The sequence below is a fragment of the Fusarium musae genome, chromosome 6 (genome assembly GCF_019915245.1).
Source record: "Fusarium musae strain F31 chromosome 6, whole genome shotgun sequence".
NCBI lineage: Eukaryota > Fungi > Ascomycota > Sordariomycetes > Hypocreales > Nectriaceae > Fusarium > Fusarium musae.
This window is the reverse complement of record NC_058392.1, coordinates 1,821,212-1,845,060: the sequence shown is the minus strand read 5'-3', so window position 1 is coordinate 1,845,060 and position 23,849 is coordinate 1,821,212. Positions and strand designations below refer to the sequence as shown.

General features: G+C 43.8%; 6 protein-coding genes across 6 annotated transcripts; 3 read left to right on the top strand and 3 right to left on the bottom strand.

Moving 5' to 3' along the window:
- Positions 1–2,854: 2,854 nt before the first annotated feature.
- J7337_008428 (uncharacterized protein) lies at positions 2,855–4,761 on the bottom strand (the record flags this gene model as incomplete). The annotated part of the gene is made up of 2 exons (XM_044826047.1): positions 2,855–2,975; positions 3,023–4,761. 2 exons carry the CDS (start codon positions 4,759–4,761, stop codon positions 2,855–2,857), a joined length of 1,860 nt encoding a protein of 619 aa, XP_044678964.1.
- Positions 4,762–6,001: 1,240 nt separating this feature from the next.
- Positions 6,002–8,188, bottom strand: J7337_008427 (uncharacterized protein; the record flags this gene model as incomplete). The annotated part of the gene is made up of 4 exons (XM_044826046.1): positions 6,002–6,468; positions 6,525–7,600; positions 7,829–7,839; positions 8,129–8,188. 4 exons carry the CDS (start codon positions 8,186–8,188, stop codon positions 6,002–6,004), a joined length of 1,614 nt encoding a protein of 537 aa, XP_044678963.1.
- An 836-nt stretch (positions 8,189–9,024) lies between these two features.
- Positions 9,025–10,686, top strand: J7337_008426 (uncharacterized protein; the record flags this gene model as incomplete). Its single annotated transcript, XM_044826045.1, has 2 exons — positions 9,025–9,231; positions 9,295–10,686. The coding sequence occupies 2 exons, from the start codon at positions 9,025–9,027 to the stop codon at positions 10,684–10,686; spliced, it is 1,599 nt and encodes a 532-aa protein (XP_044678962.1).
- A 1,470-nt stretch (positions 10,687–12,156) lies between these two features.
- On the top strand, positions 12,157–13,283 carry J7337_008425 (uncharacterized protein; the record flags this gene model as incomplete). Its single annotated transcript, XM_044826044.1, has 2 exons — positions 12,157–12,477; positions 12,543–13,283. The coding sequence occupies 2 exons, from the start codon at positions 12,157–12,159 to the stop codon at positions 13,281–13,283; spliced, it is 1,062 nt and encodes a 353-aa protein (XP_044678961.1).
- Positions 13,284–14,603: 1,320 nt separating this feature from the next.
- J7337_008424 (uncharacterized protein) lies at positions 14,604–16,780 on the top strand (the record flags this gene model as incomplete). The annotated part of the gene is made up of 2 exons (XM_044826043.1): positions 14,604–14,849; positions 14,900–16,780. 2 exons carry the CDS (start codon positions 14,604–14,606, stop codon positions 16,778–16,780), a joined length of 2,127 nt encoding a protein of 708 aa, XP_044678960.1.
- A 1,745-nt stretch (positions 16,781–18,525) lies between these two features.
- Positions 18,526–19,953, bottom strand: J7337_008423 (uncharacterized protein; the record flags this gene model as incomplete). Its single annotated transcript, XM_044826042.1, has 7 exons — positions 18,526–18,952; positions 19,001–19,147; positions 19,207–19,261; positions 19,309–19,445; positions 19,494–19,665; positions 19,724–19,751; positions 19,801–19,953. The coding sequence occupies 7 exons, from the start codon at positions 19,951–19,953 to the stop codon at positions 18,526–18,528; spliced, it is 1,119 nt and encodes a 372-aa protein (XP_044678959.1).
- Positions 19,954–23,849: the final 3,896 nt, after the last annotated feature.

Genomic DNA, 23,849 nt, shown 5'->3' with positions numbered 1-23,849 from the left:
GACATGTGACCTAGTGTCAAGCTCTACAGCACTAGTCGTCTAGCTCGTGTCTTCATCACAGTTAGTTCAGAGATCAGACCTCACCACTCCATAATAAAACAAAGCAACAACACGTCTCGTCCTTCACTCTCGCTAAGATCAGCATCATCTCCTTTCTAAAACCCGATCACTAGTTGACATCCCCCTACACATGAGCCAACGTTGGATCAAGCATCGCTACTGCATCCACTCATAGCTGCAGTCATCAACTACCGGGGTCTTTGCGCATTGGTCTTGAGTTCTTTGGCTACACCGGGACTGTTCACAGGGAAGTGGTACCTACATATCATGACATGTGCGGCACTATGCAGTAGCTTGGTGATCATCTTGGTGTACTCCGTACTCTGGATTTTCATGGCTATTGTAAGGGATGGATTAGCCGCGTCTTGCGACTGACATCAGGACCCTGGACAATCTACTATTACATACCCGATCACCGAACTGCCTAGCCACCAACCTCACTTACACTGATCTAGTGGTTCACAACTTCAGTACTGTCCGGGGGACATCGAACGTCCCTTGATTCACAAGCTTCTGACCCAATTACGAAGTATTTGGCCAATATTTACAGAATAAAGCTGGCGCCTTCGGAAAGCGGAGATAGGTACTGTAGTAGTGCACCGCAACCGCTTCTTCCCACGGGATCCGTAACCATACAAAAGTGTATTCAAATTGATGGCAAACGACTTACAGAAGCCCCAAGCGCTTCAATCTCAAAGTGCCGGAGGACTTATTAGTGGCTACCGCGTCTTTGACGCTCCAGTTTGACGGCCGAACCCGCTGCGTCCGCCTTTCTCGGGAAACTGGCATATTCCAGGCTTGAAACTGATGACATATCGGACCCCTGCATACAACAGGACCATCATTAGCCTTTCACTTCGAGCTTTTCCATGAGTCTATTCAGACTAGCAGATGCTAGCATTCGCTCCAGTCCGTTGTTGGTGTATTTTTATGTCGTATCGTCGACTCCAGGCCTGAGCCTTGTCTGATGCTGACTGCAAGTGTCTGACTCGACTACCCTGGCCGGACTTGCAATGTTCAAGGCCTGGTGACACAAATGGGAGCTGCAAAGAACTGGCCCGGTCCAATTGTGCAGTAGGCACAACTCCGATTGTCTGAGCATTTGCTACAGTATACACCTGGGGACAACGTAGTTTTCTCGCTTTGTTTCCACATTGAAGCGGCAACAAAGCCAAAAGAGTCGCGGAGCCTTACATAGGTACCTACGTGCATGCTGGATACAGTACATAAGGTACCAGTCAAAGCGACGAACGAGCCGTGCCGGTCTTAGTGTACCAGCTGCAGCGGTTCGACCCCACGCCAACCTACCCTCATCCCACGCTTCAGATCATCATAGCAGGAACTGTCATCAGCTTAGGCACTGACCGGTGTCTCGCCTGTTACTAAATCGAGTGTATGGAGATTCAGCGTGGCAGACCGGTCAAAGACTTTGCCGCAATGCAGTGTCTTTAACCCGGGTTTGCGATCTCCCAAAGCCTTATGGTACAGTCATGCAGACAGAGCAGGGGAATCGTGATGAGACTACATACGTACGTACCATACCTTAGACTATCCTTGACGGACAAACACACAAACCTTGCATCAGCTTGTGTGACTCCTGATCCGGGTCTCGGGTTCTCGCCGCGCCTATCATGCTGGCCTCACCAACCAATCACTCTCGTGGAATCTCAAAGACAGGATCCACAAAGAGCTTGTTCTTCACTCACCGGTTGAAAACTTTGGAATGTGAAAAGATACAAAGTGACCTCCATTAAGCCAACTTTTTCTCTCCTTGCCTCCCTGCATGCCGTACACGGTGCAGCACTGCACCTCGCCGTTTTAGACCACTGTGCTGCTGTGCGGCTTTCCTTGTCTTACAAACTGATAATAGCCTTTCTCTTCTCAGCCTTGGCATTGTTCTCAGTATGTAGCCATCCTTGGTATTGATAACTTGATAAGCAGCCTTCCAGATATCTAGGAGAAGCAAGGCTCAAAGTTACGAGGTCAAGTGTAGTGCACACATACACAGAGCGAGGTATTTGGCCGAGCTTGGAGACTGATCATCCATTTCGCCGAATGGCCATCACCTACTGTCAACGCCGCGAAACGTCGATTGATACACAAAGCCGCTGCATTCGCTCTCGAATTAGTTTCCCTCGTTGAAAAGCTTGGTCGCAGTCACAAGAGGTTGCCTGATGCCCGAGCTGGTGCTTCAACTTCACTTATCGGTAAGACAGCCTGTATGTATCTCGTCCAACACCACCACGATGATCTTATTACGCAAACTCATGATACATGTTGTCCGTGGTGTTGGTGTACCGGGCGTGCAAAGTGAAGAAGTGAGAGAATGTTATTGTTGAGACAACGCCGAATTCCCGAGCGAGAGTTCACGCAACTGTCGAACGTTCCGAGATCAAGGAGCAGCAACGAATTCGGAAGCTCCTCTCGCATTATAGTTTTCTTGGCACTTATCATCCTACATCTGCATAACCATTGTCATCCACTGACAAAGTTATTCATCTACAACGACACCCAAACGTAGCCAGCTCACAGATGGCTTCGGGGTGTGTGAGTTTATCCGTAAAAGATCAACGATTTAGGTTATCGTCTAACTAAGGCTGAGATGAGGGAAAGTAAATCCCTTTAGAGAGAGACACATAGGTTCAGGTATCGACTTGCAACTTCACCACATTAAATTATGTACACAGGGTCATGTAAACATACAAGAATGGGGTCCAAAGTCTAATGCAGGGTGTTTATAATAATAATAATAATAATAATAATAATAATAATAATACAATCAGAGACTATATCCCTATCGCTTTCTCTCGGGCCAAGCATCCGCAAGACCCTCATAAATCGTCACATTGCTGAAAGACACCTCACCACTTCCTTGATGAAAGAAGCGAATGGCGGTCGAATCGGCATACCAAGAACTAAAAGGTTAGTAAGTATCACAAAACTAGGGGATGTTCCAACTTACCGAGCCCAGGTGGCAACTCCAAATCGATCGTTGGCATGGACCTCAACGATGGCATTATCAACGACAATAGTAAGATCAAGTGTCTCAATCTTTTCCTCATCATCAACAAGGACGTCAAAAAGACGGAGTCGACCAGCTTCAGGACGGGCGTCAATGTCGCTCGTTGTAAGGGCTGCAGCACTAGTATTGCTGCGATCTATGATGATGGATTCGTTGGAGAACTGGTAGTAAATAGTGGTGGACTCCTTATCAGAAGCTAGAATCTGGAAACCAGCCTTGAGGTCCGAGTCGCGAGCAGATCTGGGGAATGAGATAGAGCTCTTGAAGACGTAAAACTTGGACTCTGGGTTACGGTCGAATGTAGTTGATCCAGCCTTGCTGATGTTTCGGCCCGGCTCAACAAAAGACGTCTTCTTGGTGAATGCAGCCATAGGCTCCCGAGCAATAACCTGCTTTAGAGTAGTAAGTTCCAAAACACCCGACTCGTTTCTCTCAACACGCCAGGATCCTTCTTCGCGTGACAGCTCATTATCGACGACATTGCTGATCTTACCGACGGTGAGCTCTCTGGGGAGGAGAAGAGACCCCGTCCAATTCTGCTGGGGAGTAGGGAAATACTTGAGATCACCGTAGTAATCTCCAGTAAGCCAGAGGTAGCTAATGAATCGATCAGGGGCACCGCTCTTGGACGATGCCTTTGAGTCCAAAGGAAGGTATTTGCCAGCCGCGGCGTAAGCCGATCGTCCCCAGTCAAGCTTGCCAACCATCGAAGGAGTAAACTTTGGCTTCCCGTTCTCCAGGGATATGTTTCCTGCAGCCCAAAGCATGTCGCGGAAAGACGAAACCTGAGGAACAATAGGTTTTTCCTGCCACTCCGCTCCAAAGGTGATGAATGTCTCGCCCTCAGAGTTATACCCTTTTTCATCAATACTGAAGACATTGGCAACTTCAAAGTTGAAACCGTAACGTCCTGCCCAGAGACCATCACCCCATGTGGTGTTGGCCTTCTCATGCCACCACTCGCCGAGATACTCCCAATACTGAAACTCGGGGTCGTGCTGACGATAGAGGAACATACTAGGGCCCTTTTGATGGACACCACCAGAAATGACGCTGTACCATGTTCCTGACTCGCTTTCCAAAAGGCTGTCAAGATCTTCGTTCTGGAAAACGAAGGGATCACGGAAGGCCGTCACATTGAGAGCAAAAGGAGGTGCTGGGATCGCAGGGCCCTGTCGTAGCTTGGTGAAGTTGCGGCCTCCATCCTTTGACACAGCGAGGGACTGCGTCTCACTTCCGCGAGTGTAGTTGATTGTCCAATGAATGGGGAGGTAAGATACAGAGGTGTAGAAGAGTGTAGGCGTGCCATTGATGCCCCTGGGTATAACGGAACCGTCAAAGACTGCCACAGGATCATTTAGACCTCCAGCCCGAATGAAAGGAGCGCCTCCGGGGTTGAGATCTCGATATGTCACGAGATCATCGGTCGTAACACCCGCAGCACCCTCATGGAGATATCCAACGTGGAAAAGCCCAGTCTTGGGGTCAGTGTAGTGCATGCAAGGATCTCCAATCTGTCCAGTAGGAGGGAGTACGTGAGCTCGAGGACGCCATGTGTTGTAAATGGTCAGATTGGCCAGAGTGCTGAGGTTTGGGGGAGCGCGGTTATAGTCAAGCTTTGGAGTCGATGGCTTGGCCCAGGCAAGAGAGCCAGCCGTCAAGAAGAGTGAGAATTTCATGATGGACTCTGCAACGGTTACATGCAGATGAACATCAAAATCGTGGAGCCACTCAAACTATATATGCCCATCACAACGTCGCATACCAACTGCTGTCGCCCCGACAAATAGTGAGGGGAAGGGTAACATCGTCATGAGAAGCCCAAGAAGCCTCACTTGAACTAAACTCGGCGATACCACGGTGCCAAACAACACCTGAGAATTGGACGTTCAGGCCTTGAAAAGATGGATTGAACCTGGGAATCCGGAGATTTGCGGAGTTTGTGTGGGGAGATCGACAGTCTTTCTTCCTAGAGAACCATGGTGGTGAGTTTCTCGTGACGTATGCTCAGTAGAAGAGACGCTTGGCAGATGGCAGTAATGAATTATGCTTTCTTCGCGAAGAGTTTTAGAATCGAGACTGACTGTTTGGTAGAGCTTACGATGATCAGCAGATGCCAATAGGCTGATATATGTCCAGAGATCTGCTGCAAACACCGTCATGATCATTACGTAAGGTGGTTTGGGGAATCAAAACGATCGAATGACATTATGGGGTCCAGAGTTTGTATGCGGAGCCACTGTCGGACCGAGGGACAATACCACTTCCCCATATCCCCAAGCATGGACCGTTACAATGTAACGAGCATGGGAATTAGACTCAAAAACAGCCTTGTTTTTACTCATGTAAATGGCTCGTCTGGAGACTTTTACGTACAGAACCTGATCCCTTCATTTCGAGAGCCGACGATTTGCCATAAAGGCCAGCCCGTGAGGTCAATGAACCAAGGGTTGTCCTCTTTATCCTTCGCTAACACGCTAATTTGTATTGAGCTATCTCGAGAGTTCAAGAAGTATCACACCAACTGCAAGTTGCTGTTCAACATCCCCGAGATAGGCATTCCAGAGTTATTCACATTCTCGGGAGATTCGGTCCAACCCCAAGTTTCCTTTAAATACTCTTGTCTGCAACGGCTGTTAGACTAACTAGTACCCGAGAGAATCTGGTTTCCACTTACACTGATCGGTTCGGCCATCCGAATTGCACATCTGCTTTCTGTAGCATGCCATATAGGGCCTCCTGTTCAAACAAGCTATTGAATCGGTCACCCGCCATCGTAATAGCCAAGCAAGCATATCTGTAGGAGCAAAATTAGCAAGATGCTGTCACAAAGAGGAACGATGGTCCCATACGCATAGCCCGTTGGATTCCGTTGGTTAGACTATTTTCCCTCATTAGTAGAAATCCTCAATATCAATATCAAATTCTGACCTCAGCAACACCGCAGACCATCTTGACGGTCTTTCTGATCTCCTCATTTATTGACTTGGCCGCTTTCGCCTGCCCGGGACCTAATTTTGGTGTCCTAGGGTTGTGAGCTGCTAGCAGGACCTGAATAAGTAGGTAATGGAGCACTCCTGTGACGACAGCATCGTTGAGATACAGCGCTTGTGGGAAGATGCCAGATGCATCAGTGTTGATATACATCGGATGAAAGTGCCATGGCCTATCCGCCCACCATCGCTCTTGAGCCTCTTGCAACCTCTCCCATGCTGAGAAGCTCTGATCATCCGACCCATAACAATAGCGCAAACAAGCAGCACATTGCAAGATAGTTAAGTTCGCAAAGGTGCAACAGGTGTCATCGTTTTGAACGAGCCTAGAGATATCTTCCAGGGCGAAATTTGGGTGAACGGGTCGGGCCTGCATAAAAGCCATGTGTATCTCTTGGTATAGCTGTTAGCATATATAAATTATGACTAAAGCAGAGGTGTCTGCTTACCTTGCCGTAGTGCAACCCAGAATGCCGCACGCCGTAGTCCAGTAAAGTCTAAAACCTTTTCTTGAGCTGCAACAAAGACTCGAGTACCGACAAGATGTGATTCGCTAGCCGTATCTGCAGATGTGAGGGGCACGTCGAGTTCCTCCATGTAGCGAAGAATGACAATGGCAGTGAGGAGATTTTCGTCCATAACAGCTGCAGAACTGCTCAGGGCGGGGATAAGAGCATCGAGACAGTTCTGGTGATAACGATCGCCGACCAACCCATCAAACCCATTAATTCTGCTTAATCGTTTGGCAGAAGCCGCAAGCACTGCATTCATAAGTGGAGGGCATATGACTGCTCGACGCGGGACAATCGTAGCGAAATGTCTCTCGCTGTCACACAAATCGAAGAGCGGTGCCAAGACGTGGATGAAGTTGTAAAATAACATTGCCTCTTGTGGATCTTCTAGTGGCCATTTCGGCGTATCCAAGTAGACACCTGAGATGGCTTCGGCAACATTGTCCACTGGAATTGGAAGGTCTGTTCCACGAGAGCTCGCGAGCGCTGCGGCGACTTGAGGGCTCTCCACACCCAGAACAATATCGCTGCTGAGGATAGGAGATTCGATACTGTGAGGCCCCGAAAACGATGCGAAAGGCCCCACGGTATCAGACTTTTGGCTGGGTGAGATAGCTTCGCTAGGGTCCGAGCGAGAGGTGTTCTTCCAATTCCCACTTGAAGATGGACTCAATGCTCGTTTCTTTGAGGGACGCTCCTGATCTACATTGCAAGAAGAGATCCTAAGGGCTGAAGTTGAGTTGGATCTATCCTGATCGGAATAAGACGTTGAATCATTTGATCGGAATCTTTGTAGAGAAGCAAGGGGTGGTGAAGACCGGTTGCTGGCATCGTCGATATCACGTCCAATGTCGAAGTTTTCCAACGTATCCAGGTTGTTCGAATCATGGATGTTGATGATGTCTGGAGTCTCATCAACAAAACTTAGAGCTCTGGTTGTCTTGACCCATGGTTGGTCTTGAGAGAAATTGTAGTCTCTGTTCTTGGCTTCGATGGCCTTACCAGATCGTATACTTCATGTGGTGAGCAACTAATAGAAGTCAAGGACAGAAATGGCATCATACCTCGGATTCAGGCCATGACGAAATCTCACACTGAAACCTCGAACGCACTCAATATCGCTTTTTCGACAATTGGCACAAGAAGGTTTATCGTTGTCGCCTGTTTCTTGGATCAGCTTCCATTGTTAGAACGGTAAGGTATTGCAAGCCACCACCGTTGGTAAAGTTAACGTAACTTACACTTGAGATGCCTATAGAAGTTGACAGTCAGAACATATTGCTCCAGAAGGCGCAACGGAGCCTCGGGGAACAAGGAAACATGGGACCTTGATATAAAGGTATCAAAATAAACTCAGCAAAAGGTATCCTAAACTTATGCCATTTTACCTAAGTTTTTTTGTCTTTAGGATCAAGGTCTCTTTCCTCCCCCGACGGAACAGTCAGAAACGGGTAATATGTTAACTCGCCTTTGCTTACAGACCTTGGAAATGGTAACTGTCAGTTTATAGCCTTTAGGGCTATCGTACCGGGGCGACTTACCGTACAGGGGTTGAGAGGCCTTCCAGGTGTCTTGGTTGTCGTCGATAGAGACTCTGACATGATTCATGAGACAACTGTGAACAGGGGACAGCGGGTATCAATAACGAGAAGACGGCCCGTTCCAACCAAAACTTTTGATGACGATGAGGAGAATTGAAGGATGGAGCAAGAAGAAGGAAAATATGACCCAGAGTTGATTAAAAGGGCAGTTGCCTTTCTTGGTCAAAAAGGGCAGGAGCAGCCCGCCATAGGTGGGCACTACCTACCTATTGAACAGGCGAATCAGCGGCCATCCAATTAGCCCCAAACTTTAACATCAGACTGACTCTCTGAAGCTGGGGAACAGGCTAGTGATGGCTTCAGTCGGTAATCTGGGGACTGACGCACATCCTCCGGGGTAGACGAGCCTACCTAGCATGGTCTAGATTCCCTGCTCATCCAATCAATCGAGTCCTCGGCCTTGGGGACTCTGGTCTAAATGCCGCTCGTTAGTGTAATCCGGGGGGCAAGGCGTCAAGGCATTGAGACTGTGACCAGGCTAGTAATTCCACGTTGTTCTGAAAGAGAAATATTCATCCCCTCATTACCATCACCTACAGATGAATCCAGTTTTGGAGTAGCAAGGAGTATCAAGCCCGAATCCTGGTTTGGTGGTGTGCTTCACCTGGGATGTCTAATATATAAGACCTTCGAATATCAGCTGAATTGCTCCTTTTTCCAGATCAGCACCGAACCCCATCTTCTCATTCTTCAAACCTCTCTGGATATCTCTAGAGATATTCAGTAACCTCTTAACAACTCTTGGTTTCCTTGGTACTCTTCATAGAAAACTGAAGTTTCTCCAAAACTCCTGCCCCTCCGCCAACAGAACGTGTTGAACAACCCCAACCGGCATCATGTCCAAGGCTGATACCAAGGAACATCTCGAGCATCTCGAGAATACCGGTTCCCCAAATTCCATTCATGAAGTCAACATCAACATCGATGATCTTGACTCTATTGAGCAGACCGAAACCGGCAAGTTTTCATGGCTGATCAGTATCACTGCTGCCATCGGTGGCATGCTGTTTGGTTATGATACTGGAATCATATCCGCTGTTCTTGTATGTTCTGCCTCTTCCTGTTTCTCTTTTGATTTGCTGCCCAGATACTGACGTGGGATACAGGTCTACATCCACCGAGACCTCGGCAAGACTCTTACGTCTCAGGAGAAAGAACTCATTACCTCGATCACCTCTGGTGGAGCCTTTTTGGGTGCCATCTTTGCAGGTTGTTCTGCTGATCGTTACGGGCGAAAGGTTGCTATCTATGTGGGCTGTGTCCTCTTCACTGTCGGTGCCATCATCCAGGCCGCTTCTTTCTCAGTCGCTCAGATGACTGTTGGCCGTCTGATCGTTGGATTCGGCGTTGGCAGTGCTGCAATGATTATACCTCTCTACATTGCCGAGTGTGCACCAAGCAAGTATCGAGGGCGTATGATCGGCCTTGATAACATGTCAATCACTGGTGGTCAGCTCGTAAGCTACGGAATTGGGGCCGCCTTTTCTTCAGTCTCATCTGGCTGGCGATACATGGTAGGCGGCGGCGCCATCCCTGCTATCATACTAGCCGCTCTTCTCCCTTTCTGCCCTGAGTCTCCTCGTCAACTCATCTGCCACGGGAAGCCTGAAGAGGCGGCCGCAGTCATCCGACGAATCTTTCCCAATGGTACCGAGCAACAGGTTCAGGACAAGATCCGTCATCTCACATACCACGTCAATGAGGCCAAGTCTCTTAACGCTGGCAAGTCTCAGTGGTGGGTGTTCAAGCAGCTCTATGTCAGCCCCGCAAACTTCCGAGCTCTCGTATCTGCCTGTGGACTCATGGCTATCTCTCAGCTCAGCGGCTTCAACTCTCTCATGTACTACTCTCCCTTGTTGTTCTCTCTTGTTGGTTTCTCCAACCCGGTCGCTGTGGGTACCATAATTGCTGCCACAAACTTCATTTTCACCTGGGTCAATCTTATGCTTGTTGACCGTGCCGGCCGCCGAAGAATTTTGATCTGTACAGTTCCTTTCATGGGTCTCGCTCTCGTTGTTGCTGCTGTGTGCTTCAAGTACATCCCCATCAACCATGACTTGTCTCTAGCATCCGACGCTAAAATCGGCTGGCCTGCTATTGTGGTCCTTGTTAGCATGGTTATCTTTGTCGGATTCTACTCTTCTGGTATCGGCAACACTGCTTGGCTTTCGAGCGAATTCTTCCCAATGGAGGTCCGAGCTATGGGGACTATGATGCTTACCATGACCTGCTGGGGATCCAACATCATTGTGTCTTCGACATTCCTTACTCAGATGGAGAATACTACCCCCTCTGGTGCTTTTGGTTTCTATGCTGCCATCTGCATCCTAGGCTGGGTTTGCATCTACTTCTGTTACCCTGAAGTTAAGGGCATGACTCTTGAGGATATTCGAGAGATCTTCCAGCACGGCTTCGGTGTCCAGCGAGCTCGAGAAATCCAGAAGGAGATGAAGCTTCTCGGAAAATCTACTGCCTCTGATGAGGTCGCCAAGGCTTAGTTGTGGCTGGAAGTATAAAAGACGATTGGATTGGCACCCTTTTGGAGGGTTACAGTTGCACTGACGTTCTTCGGAGGTGGTCTGCTGGGTTCATACACGGTTCGGCGTTGGTAAATAGGACACCTAGATAAGACAAATATATATCTGTCAGTACCAAGTATCTCCAAATCTCTCCTTACAAATTGGCCAATGAGTTAGTTCTATGTATCCTGAAGAACTTTGTAAGGCGTTGAACCGACCTTCTATAAATTTAGGGCATGTTTAGGTAATTCATGATGAAGTCTCAAAGATTAGCCTGAGGATATACTAAAATTTATCCTAAGATGGTCTAAACATACAGAACCCAAGGACTGGTGCTCGTGTGGGCACACTGTACGTGAAGGCGTGCGACCATGACTGCATTGTGGGGAAATACCTTCTTTTAATCTAACTCGTATATTATTCCGCTTAAAGACTGGACAGAGGTACCAAGAATGATATGCGACATCAGCTATACTGCCACTCTGACTGTTGAAATGATCATCAAAGAGTTGTAAGACGCATGCTGAGAAGGCGTGGGGAGAGAATGAGAAAGCATTCTGCGGAGAAGTTTAAGCATGTTTATTTGTACCATATGATTTCTAATGACTGATTGGAAGATTCTACAGAAAAAAGAAAAGAAAAATCATCGTGAGATTTCTGATGTGGTGTTGTGTTACAACCGAATAATCTCAGCGAGTACCTGGCGAAATATTTTACCAGCCAATCCAAGCCAACAGAATAGGAAATCCCCCAACCGGAAACCACGGCGAGATTTTCCATGACGAGAACTTCCAAGAGATGTTTGCCTCCTTCGGCCAATCTTTCCAATCACGTCTTGTTCTTTTGAGTCAAAGAGGGGTTCGGAGAGTTAAGACTCACCCGCAATGCGGAGGCGATCCATGCTGTTGCGGGGAGCTTCAGGGGTCAAGGTTCCGAATTACAGGTCTATTTACAGTAGGAGGCCCCGATAGACACTTCGTAGCCAATTACTCCATTTGGAGAAATCTGACTTGCATTCTCCACTAGCAACTCATCTTCAACCTGCATCGTGTGTCTCGGATGAGAAGAGTTCACAATCTAGCCAATGGCCATGAATACTATTCTGACTGAAAAGCGGAAGAATGTAGATCTTGTGACTTCTATTCCAAGCCACTGGCAGAACCCATGTACTCTTGTAACGAGAGGGTTTGTCCAATCGAGTTGAATGTGGTGTTTGGGTTAAGAAAGATTCGAGAAAGCAACGAGCAATGCCGCGAGAGCTCCGAGTATCGGTGTAAATATTCTCGACCTAGATTACCAAGAGAGCTCAAGGTATAAGTGAGGAGAGCTCGCTCATGCTCCTCATCTCTCAGCTCTCATCCCTTCAGTCTCATTGTTGCTACGAGAACCGAACAGACACACAGCTTCAACCTAATCTTTTCTCTATCACGTCTTTTGTCTCTCGGTACAATGGCCTCTCCTAAGCTCCAAGTCGCCGTCGCTGGCCTCGGCCGCATGGGTGCTCGCCATGCTCTCAACTTTCACAACAGAACACCCCGCGCTGAGCTTGTCGCAGCCTTTACCCCTGTCCAGAAGGAGGCAGACTGGGCCAAGGTTAATCTCGAGGGTGTTACAATCTACAATGACTACCAGGAGATGCTGAAGCATCCTGGCCTTCAGGCTGTGGTAGTTGCTACTGTTACTACTGCTCATGCTGAAGAGGCCATTCAAGCTATTGAGGCTGATAAGCATGTTCTTTGCGAGAAGCCTCTAAGTACCAGCGTTGAGATCGTTAGTTCCCCCTCTTCACAAATCAATCTTATTGAGAATTATAACTAACTCTTGTCCTTCAACAGTCTCAATCCGTTGTCGATGCCGCTGCGAAGAAGCCTCACCTCAAGGTCATGTGCGGTTTCTCTCGTCGATTCGATGCCTCATACCGCGACGCCTTTGATCGCATGGACAGCGGTGCCATCGGCCGTCCCTCTGTTTTCCGATCTCAAACCTGCGATAAGCTTGACCCATCCGGTTTCTTCGTTGCATATGCCGAGTTCAGCGGTGGTATCTTTGTCGACTGTAACATCCACGATATCGACCTTGCCTTGTGGTACTTTGGCCAAGACTCTATCGTTAAGTCTGTTGTTGCTACTGGTATCACTGCTGTTCAGCCCGAGCTGCGAAAGCACAAAGATGTGGACAATGGCGTTGGTATAGTTGAGTTCTGGGGCGGCAAAGTCGCATACTTCTACTCTTCACGCATGATGGCTGCTGGTCAACACGATATGACAGAGGTCATTGGTACTGAAGGCAAACTCGCTATCAATGCCAACCCCGTCGGCAACCTTGTTGAGATGCACGAGGCAGCCGGTGTGCGCCGACAGATTCCTGGCGACTACTATGGTCGTTTCGAGCATGCCTTCGTCACAGAAGCCAATGAATTCACAGCTTCAGTGCTTGACAACAACAAGCTACCATTTAAGCTTACTGGTGCTGTCCAGGCTGTCAAGATTGGTTGCGCACTCCAGGAGTCGCTCAACTCAGGCAAGAAGATTAACTTTGACGAGACTGGTCGTCGCATCGAGGAATCTAAGCTGTAAAAAGAATCATGATTGTTGAGCGTGTTTATACTTAGATGACTTTATAGAGTAATTGGACTTTGCTTGTACAAAGTGAATTTTCTTGATCTTACGCATGAACCTCTGATGAAAGTGAGTTGTACTTGGTATCAAACCCGGCATTGGATAACATTACCAGATAGCAAAGTACAACACAAGCCTCAAAAACCACATTAGTAGTTGCCGGTCTTAGTCCTCCAGGCGGTACCAAGCAGCACTTCCGTACTATATATCCCGCGGGAGCTACCCACCCAGTGGCATCCCTATCTAGCTGTACTTGGCACATAAGCTGGGAGATGTTCTGTTTCTTTATTCTAGAAAGATGCCCTTTTTGGGGCCAAGGTTACACTCCATGGATCGTTGTGTTCAACCCGTTTGTGACTCATTCAATGAAGCTTTATTCAACTAAGGACTTCGTCCTGACTATGACCGGATCTCAGCCTCATCACAGAAGTCGAAAGCCCATAGGCCATTCATTCATTGAGCCGTGTCTCGCATAACTCTTGTTAAGGAGTGATTCTTTTCTGCCCCCAATGCCCTTCAGAAGCCAGAAGATATAAGACTTCCTTCTATCACTATAGCAAATTACACCTCTCGCTCGGACCCTAGCGATGCTATCTCACCCAGCCAGAATTTCACTCGCGAATATGCCCTAGTATAAGAGGACCTTTCCACAAGAGAACTTTCATAAGTCAGGATTATCTGCAGGCATTTTTGTAAGTTCTTAGTAAGAGTTATCTCTATAGGTCTAATTCCGTTTCAGCCAGGGTAGTGCCTTGTCTATCAGCCCGCTATTTTGAGGCTGTCAGAATTCTCGCCATCTGAGGAGTTCCATAGAGCAAAGGCAGCAGCGGTGTTGCGAAGTTCTCAGCAAGGTGGCCGGGTTTTAGGATGATTTTAGGAAATATAGCCACCCCCCGAACATGTGTGGGGAAGACGAATGGGGAAATATACTGAACCCGGTAACGCCTTGAATCTAGATTTCATCGTCTCGTCTTCCGTGTTTTCTCCCCGCATCGTCACCATGAAGTGGCTCCTTTTCCCGAATAGGAAATTTTCGCCATCTAGAATTGAGTAAAACTCCCCGCGATCGTTGGATAACCTCTTTAGTTGAAGACTCTTTGAGCTAAGTGGGATGAGAACAGAGTATGTTGATTTCCTAGGATAGAAAGAAATTCCGCGGATGAGGCAAAGACAAAAGATTATGAATATCAATATCAATATCAATATCAATCCTTCTTCTCCTCGCTTCAGAGACTCGAGCAAGCCATTATCTCATGTCTCGTATAGTCTTCAGCAATCATGTCCAACGTCTTTACAGCAGAAGCCTTGAATCGGCTCTCCCAGCTGGGGCCACCTCAGACAATAGCCGATATGGCTGCTCTGGGCACAGTTGGAATAGCCTCAGCAGCGTATCTTCTGCGTGGTATTGTCTGGGATAAGCCAGATCCTTATCATCATATCTGGTTCGAACGCATGGGGTCAAAAGATGGTACTTCATCAGGGCCGAAAGCAACTCGTGATATTGCAAAAAAGATGGAAGAAGCTGTAAGTTTTCTCAGATGATGACAAGACTCCATTTGCTTACAGATCATCAGGGCAAAGATGTTGTCATATTTTGGGGTTCACAATCGGGTACAGCCGAGATGTTCGCCAACAGACTCTCCAAAGAATGCCATCTGCGTTTCGGTCTCCTGACCCTCTGCGCTGATCTATGCGACTACGACCCTGAGTCTATCGCGAGTCTTCCTCAAAGCAAGCTCGCCATTTTCATAATCTCGACATATGGAGAAGGCGATCCCAGTGACAACACAGCCGCTTTCTGGGAGTGGCTTCACAAGAATCCTGATGTCCAGCTACCAAACCTGCGATACATGGCCTTCGGTCTGGGCAATACCAGCTATCGGTACTACAACCGTGTCATCGACGTTGTTGCTGAGTTCCTTGACAAGGCTGGTGCACAGAGGCTGATGCCTGTGGCCAAGGCCAATGATGCTCAGGGTGGCACAGAAGAAGACTTCCTCTCCTGGAAGGACGATCTGTATACTCACTTTCAGACCAAGTTGGGCTATGAAGAGCGAGACATCCCGTATGAGCCAAGTATTCAGCTCGTAGAGGATGACTCTCTTGACATCATGGACCTCAACCTCGGCGAGCCAATCCAGAACCGAAGCGGACCCGCAAAGATTATCAAGCAGTACTCGCCTATCCGTCCTTTGACAGTTCAGTCATCCCACGAGCTTTACACATCTCCCGGGCGAAATTGCCTCCATATGGAGCTCGATATCTCAGATCATCCTGAGCTTCGATACCGGACTGGTGACCATCTTGCCGTCTATCCTATCAACCCTGATCACGAGATACAACTTCTCCTCAAGGCTCTTGATCTTGAAGACCGAGCTGAGAAGCCTCTTCTTGTTCAACCTCTCGAAGAAGGTGTAACAATCAAGATTCCCAGTCCCACATCTGCACTGGCCCTCTTTCGGCATTACCTCGAGATCTCAGCTCCTGTATCCCGAGAAACTGTTGGTCAACTTGCGAGATTTGCACCTTCAGCAGAGATTGCTCAGAACCTGACAGCTTTGGGTAAGAGTAAAGAGGCGTATGCTGAATATATTGCCAAGAACCATATCACTCTTGGTCGCCTTCTGACTCTTGTTTCTCCTGGGTCTGTTTGGGACAAACTTCCTCTAGCTTACGTCGTTGAAACTCTACCAACCTTGCAGACTCGATACTACTCCATCTCGTCATCGAGTACTGTGTCTGCACGCAGACTTTCGATTACATGTGGCGTCGATAACTCGCCTCTCCAACAAGACCCAAGCAGGTCCATCCGAGGGATCACTACTAATTATCTCTACGCTCTAGGGAAGTCTCTTGACGGGGACAGCAATCAACCAGAGGTTGGACCCGATGCTCCCACATACACCTTGTCTGGTCCCGGTGATGCTCTCAAAGGCCACAAAGTGTTTGCCTGTCTGCGTCGATCTAACTTCAAACTTCCAACAATGAGCTCAACACCTCTCGTCATGATTGGTGCTGGTACTGGTCTCGCTCCCTTCCGCGGGTTTATTCTTGAGCGAGCACGTCTCAAATCTGTTGGAAAGCCCATTGGCAACATGATTTTATTTTTTGGATGCCGTGACCCTGACCAAGATTATCTCTATCGGGATGAACTCGCCGAGGTGGCAAAAGAACTACAAGGCAGTCTTGAGATCGTTACTGCGTTTTCACGTGCAGATGGGGAACCAAAGAAGTATGTTCAAGAAAAAGTCGAAGAGAGGAAGAAAGACGTGTGTGATCTTCTCCAAGATGGTGCGAGTATCTACTTCTGCGGTAGAGCTTCAATGGCTAGAGAAGTTGGCAATGTGGTGGAAAAGTCGATGAAGACTCAGAATGGTTGGAGTGATGCTGAAGCTAGGAGCTGGGCTGAAGCGGCAAAGAAGGGAAATAAGTGGCTTGAGGATGTCTGGGGCTGAGTTCGTGTGAGTAAGGCGATGCAGATATGAAATGGCGTTTTGTTAAAGAGAGCACGTTACATGATTTGGCAATTTTTTACTTAACATAACTTCAAGCAGTTCTGCGCAGGATAAGAAATTTGATCTGATTTCATTATGGTAGATTTATGCTATATGTTCTAAGCTTAGACTTTTTAGTCAAACTTATGGCAATATTTCCTAAGCTTATGGTGTTGATTTCCCAAGTATTTGATAGTTACACATTCGCTTCCTTCTTAGTACCTATCAAGTTGAGCAGATATCTATTCTTGTCTCTGGAGCTTTAGCTTCACAATTAAGAGGTTTTGAACCATAACTAACTAGTAGTATAAAAGTGAGACCGAGGCTAGCATCAGTGAAACCGTTTATTAGACGGCCAATGTCCAAACCACCATGAGGCCATTGCGACATCTACTCTAGCTTCACGTGGAGACACAAGATAGTATGCATTGAGCCTGTGTAAGCTCAACAGTTTGATTAATGTATGACTGCCTCATGACTGCCAGCACCCTGTATCTGACCGTCCAAGTCACAACTCAACGAAAGTCAGAGATGAGCAGAACGATATCTTCAACATGGAACCTACAGCTCGTGCCTTGGCTCTTGAGTCAGACATGAGAAACATCATGATCTTTGCCAAAGCTAGTCTTAACTTTATGCTCAACCTTATGAATCTAGCCCGTGGACTAGCTGTTGACCAAAGTCCACAAAGAGCCACAAAACCACAGACTCAAGCTGCCAAGAGCCATGATTTGCAACTAGTGCCTTAGCGATGGCATTTGCTCTTGGACATGACTTGGAGAATACCCACCGGCTTAAACCCTACTCTTCTAAAGAGGCCGAGTGCCCATGAACTGGATACCAGATTTGGAACTGTCAACTAGTCGAATGCCGATTGATAACACGTGCCAACACATTAAAGCCGCCTCCCTAATTGATCTCGTTCTGCATGTCTTAGTTATTGCTTCTGCGATCAGATCGCGTATTGCTTGGCATATCCCAACTCGCCGGACAAAAGGAAAACCAAATCTGTCGATGCTGGTCAATGTCTGTCAATGTTACGAAGCAGCCAGGTACGTAATCCTCAGGGGTTAACTAGTTACATGTACTGATCCTAGCAGGGGAGGGTATATCAACCCCTGCAGTAGGATTTGGCCTAGAAACGTGCCTCTGCCTCGGAAACCGGAAGTCACTAGGTAAACTCAATCATGTGTCAAGGGAGTGAGTGGCCTTGAAGCCGGGCGTAACGCGGCAAAAGCTCCCCCAATGTCAATCAGGGGGTTGTTTTATTTACGTAGTCAACGGTAATTAGACGGTTTAGGATACGACTAATACAACCTCAAAGACCGTGCTTAGGCAGCGCTAATTCCTTAGTTTACCGGTAGTCCAGCTACCGAAACAGAGCAACGCCACCTGTAGATTCGGATTTCAGCACGGCCAGTTTCTGGAGCTGACGTTGTTGGAATAGTTCGTTGGTCCCGCTAGCTTGGTACTGTAGCTTGGGTACCTGAAGCTGAAGATATGAGCAATTTCGCGGCAGGCAAAGCTCTGCACCGTAATTTAGGAATTTCAAGGCGAACCTCTGATTAGATTTTGACATGTGTTGAAACAGCTGTTGAGTGCTGAACGGATGGATATCTTGGTATATTACATTAATTGCATGTGCTTCTCACACTTCCTTGATACTAGGTACTGCCTTTTTCCTGTAACTCCATAATACGAACACCCTAAACATCCAATGTAGACTTTCCAGGAGTAACTTCGTAGGTCCTAGTAACCATAATGCCTTCTTGGTTATCACTCTGTCCACTTGTTGTGCTGCCAGCCCTGACTTCGGGCTTGCTGTATCCCACAAACTCTGGCTTCCCAACAATATGTTCCTCGCTCGAGTTTTCGTCGAGTTGTGTCATGTATTTTTGATGTCGGTTCGCAGAAATGCCTCCAGAGATGCCTGATCCACCGATTGTCCCGAGTGGGTGGCCGTGTTTGTTGATGTAGCTGCTCGTTCCCTTGTCCCGACTGCTTCCCTTACTCGACACGAGCCACCGAGAAGCTGAGAATAAAGGCTTGATCGCCGCGGCGTTCACGGCCAGTATAGCGATAAAGGTTTCGCGGATTGCCCAAATAGTTGATGTATTGATGCCTTGGATGTCCCTGGGTTGTTAGCAAATCACCAAGAACTATGCCTCAAGGGGGACTAACCGTAGCGAAAACACGCATCTCAAGAGTGTTGCAACCATGATAAAAACGCCAGAACAGAGGAGAACGCCAATCATTAGTTTCCTCTTGATGGTGAGCTTTACAGTCCATAATAGAGGGACTGGTATGGAGACGATGGCGATATCGGTTCTAGGTTTGCAAGTTAGATCAAAGGTCATAGTTCGAATGCCTATACAATAGTAACATACACAATATTAAACACTACCAGCGTAAGGTAATTCGCTACGGCGAGCGTGCAAGTGTCTAATCCTGTTAGAGTCGGCGGTCGGTTCAGTCGGGATAACACTTACCACCAGGATTGGGATAAACTTGCCAGTTCTTGCGAACAGGCGTACAATGGCCCCAGATGGCAGCCATTACTGCTATGTAAGCAATGACTGTTCCGACTTGTGTCCAGATAACAATCTTTCTCTGCCAGAGACCAAGCCTGGAACTCTGTTAGCACATATCAACGTTGGATCGAGGCTCTGCGTACGTCATACGGCTATACAAGCAGAGCATCACTCCCTTGAGAGTAAAGATCAAAGTCACGTAAAAGTTCCATCCTGCAAGAAGACATTTTGATCCAAACTCGCGCTTAGCTATCTCTGCAGCTGACATCTTGGCGCCCATCTCGTCGGTAAGGCCAATGTTTGTACCAGATTGGCCTATTGTAGGGTTAGTGATCCTTCGAGGTGAACCAACACAATTTGCAGGTGTTTTTACCTATGAGTTCTAACATGACCAACTCGCACTATGTATGTTAGCAAGGATGTCTTGGCAAAGAGAGTGAAGCAGCATACCGTCCAGAAGACAAGGGCTGCAAGAGCAAAGTAGTCATCGCCTTGATATCCCTTGAAGCCAACTGTTTTCCATCTTGCAAAGTATCGTAAAAACAAGACAAGTGTGCCAAGACCATATTCCGTCCAGGCCTCAGTCTGGAAGGGTGTTGCCATTTTGGTTGGCAATGGAAATCTTCAGCTTGCAAGAGTTGTCTAATAGAATCGAGACAACAGATGTAGGCCAGGAGTGACAGCTTCGGGGAATAGAGATGGAGATGAGGAGATAGCAGGCCCAGCCGGCATATGTAGGTATGATATGTGACTTATGAAGTTGACATAAACTAGCTGATGGAGATGCAGGATCTGACGCCCCCTTTTGGCCGAGTGTAAGAGGCATTGACCATCTCATGGCTCACTTAAGGATTTACGGTGTTGTAGGAGGAGTGCTACCTTGTCAGGACGCTGGGTATAGTGGACCGGGGAGACTTGGCAACCCTGATGCATGACTTTGGATATGTTGATGAGCATCATATTGTCCAACCTAGCCAACTCGTAAAGTTATCCAGTGTCTTCTTGAGGTCTTGTTGATCTCTGCGGCACAGTCATTTACGAGTCAGTTTGACTCCGCCAAGTCGTTCAAGGCCTTCCTTGAAAAAAAGAAGTTGCGAGCCCTTCTTTTCTTTTCTTCTGCTACAGAAAAGAACATGGTTGATGCATATGCAGGTCCACAGTCTCATAGAGCCCCGGCTGGTCTTGTTGGTTGGTCAAAAACATTCCCAAGGCGAGGCAGACCTGGTCATAACTCGAGGCCCTTGACCAAGATAATCATAGCGTGTCTGTGGGGATAAATTAGAACGGTCAACGGCGAATTTCTAGTGTCTACAGGGCTATCTACTGTATTGGTAAAGGCCAGGACTAACGTCGTCGACTCCAAGCACTTTGTTAGAGGCAGAACTTTACAACGTTGCTCCCAAGCCCCTAGCTGCCCCTAGCTCTACCCCGCTAAAGCAGACACTCAACAGCAATTTCAGCATCTCTAGCGGCCAATCCTCTCCACTGATGTCCTTTAGCCGCGTGATCTGCAGCGGGAGTGGAACTAGTTCCGCCCCGCCTACGGAAGGCCAAATCGATATCTGTGCTAAAATTCATCTTAAGGGATTTTTTTTATTATATCTACCTTAATATAGCATTAAAAGCCTTATTAAGCTTCTAGGTAATATAATATTATTATATTAGATATTATTACTATAATATAATATTAAAGAAAGAGGGCTATAGCCTTATTTTATATATACCTTTATAAGCCTATAGTATATTATTTAACTTTAAAATATTTACTTTTATTTTTTATTATTATAGATTATATTAAATTCTGCCTTAAAACTAGCTATAGCTTGTTACGACCTAACGGGTAGAAGCGCTTACGTCACGTGTACCCCACTTATTTCCGCCAATCACTAAACGACTCACGCTTCAGCCCATTACACATCGTGAGTCTCGCTAATCAACTCACGATATGGACTCACGGCTTACCGTGAGTCACCCAAGTATATATACATATTCGCTTAGCATTAGATAGAACTTAGCTTACTAGCTATTAATTAACACTTCTTTACATTGATCAAGCCTAATACGCATTAAGTCTACCATTAAGAGACGTGACACTTTAATAAGCTTAGTTTACGCCTTACGCAATCTGCTAATAATAAACCCAAGCATGGCTTAGTTTAATATAGTTAGACCTAACTGTTATATAGCTATAATAAACTTTATATAAAATTAAAGGCTTTTAAAAAAGCTACTTTTTACCTATTTTATTAATAATAATTTATTAAAGCTATTAAAGTTATTAACTTTACTTTAAGTAGCTTTTTAAGGCCTAGTTTAATAATAATTTAAATTAAATAAATATAACTAATCCTTATTATATATATTAATACTATTAATATAATTATTAAAAGTTAATAATATAATATTATAATAATAAGCTATAAAAGTATAATTATTATTAAATTAAAAGCTATATTTTATATTATTTTAAGATATTTTAAAGAAGTTATTTTAAGTATTTTTATATTAAAATATAATTAAAAAGTTCTTAAGTATTAATTAGCTATATTTACTTTTAATTTATATTCCTTATATTACTTTATATTACCTTATAATCTAATTTAATCTATTACTAACTTATTAAGCTAGCTTTAGCTTATTAATATTTATAGTTTTTCCCTTAATATTAAAACCTTTATTTTATAATTTACTTTTTTATTTCTTTTTTCCTTTTTATTTTCTTTTTTTTACTTTATAATAGCCTTTAATTTTTATAATATAATATTTATACTATTAATTTAATTACTTTAACTATATATTTTAATTTTATAAACTATATTTAATATTAGCTATTACTACTACTTAATCTAATAGCTATAATAAAAGCCTATTACTTTATTAATAAGTCTTAATCCTACTTTATATAATTAGCTAGGTCTTTTAAAGCCTTTAATTTACTTATAATAGTTAATATAATAAATATATTTTATATATTTAAAAGCCTTATAATATAATTAAAAATTATAAGATTAACTTATTATATTAATATTAATTTATTAATATATAATAAGTCTTTATTTATAATATTTAAATATTAAAAGGAAGTATATAAATTAAAGATATTATTAATATTAAGATTATTAATATTAATTAAATTACTATTTATATAAGTATTAATTACTATAATAAAATAGTTATAGCTATTAATATTAATTATATAATATAATATCTTTAAATAGTTTTTATAGTTTCTAGCTTATTTAAAATTAAGCTTTTAAAGTTAAAGCTTTAGTATTAATTACTTTAATTAAGTAATAATAAAGAAGGCCTTTAGCTTATTAAAGTTAAGGAAAATATCTTTTTATATTTATAGATTAAGGCTATTTATTTAATTAGATTATAAGGTTAAAGGTAATACTATATAACTTTAAAACTTACTTTTAAAGTTATTATATTTTTTAGTATTATATATAATACTTTATATATAATATATTAAAAAATAACTATTATATTATATTATTCTTATTATAAGACCTTATTAGCTATATTTTATATATTACTATAAAGATATTTTATCTTTTTAATAATAAAAAAGTTAAAAATAAAAATATTAAAAGTAAGATTATAGCTTTATTAAGCTTTATATTTTTATTTTATAATAAAATAGTTTATTTTATTATATTAAGTTATTATAAAGAGTTTTTATTAATAAAATAAAAACTTATTAATAGTTATATTATTAATATATATTTAAATAGACTTATTATATATAATAATACTATTTATAAAACTATATAATTAAAGGATTTCTTTAAAGTAATAAATATTATATTTTTTATAAAAGCTAAAGTTTTAGTTTTCTTTATATTTTTATACTTTAATATATAAAATAATTTAAAAAAAAGTAATACCTTATACTTTAATAAGTAAGTAATTAAATAAGTAAAAGCTAAAGTAAAAATTAAAATACTTACTTTAAAGTATATAATAAAACTTATTTTTTTTATAGCTTTAACTTAGTAATAATTAATAAATAAAACCTAAATATTTTAATAATAGCTATAAAAGTATTAACTATAAAGTCTTTAGCTAAACTAAAATCTTAATAAATTTAATTAATAAAGTTACTTTTAAGCTATAATATCTTAAGTAACTTTAATTAAGATAAATATATTACTTAATTAATTAAAAAGCTATAAAAAAGCTTAATTAATAAAATCTATAACTTTTTTATAATTTTAACTTTTTTTAATCTATTTATTATTTAATAAAAATACTTATTATAATAATTATAAAATTATTAAAAAATAGATTTAAATATAAAATATTTTATTTTTATTAAATTACTATTAATATTACTATTTATTACTTTAATATTAATTATTATTTTATAAAGTAAATATATTTAATTAAGTAAATTCTATTTAATTAACTATAGCTTTATTTACTTACTAAAAGGCTTTTTTAACTTTTAAATAAAACTCTTTTTATATATTAAATTTTTTATTTTATATAATTAA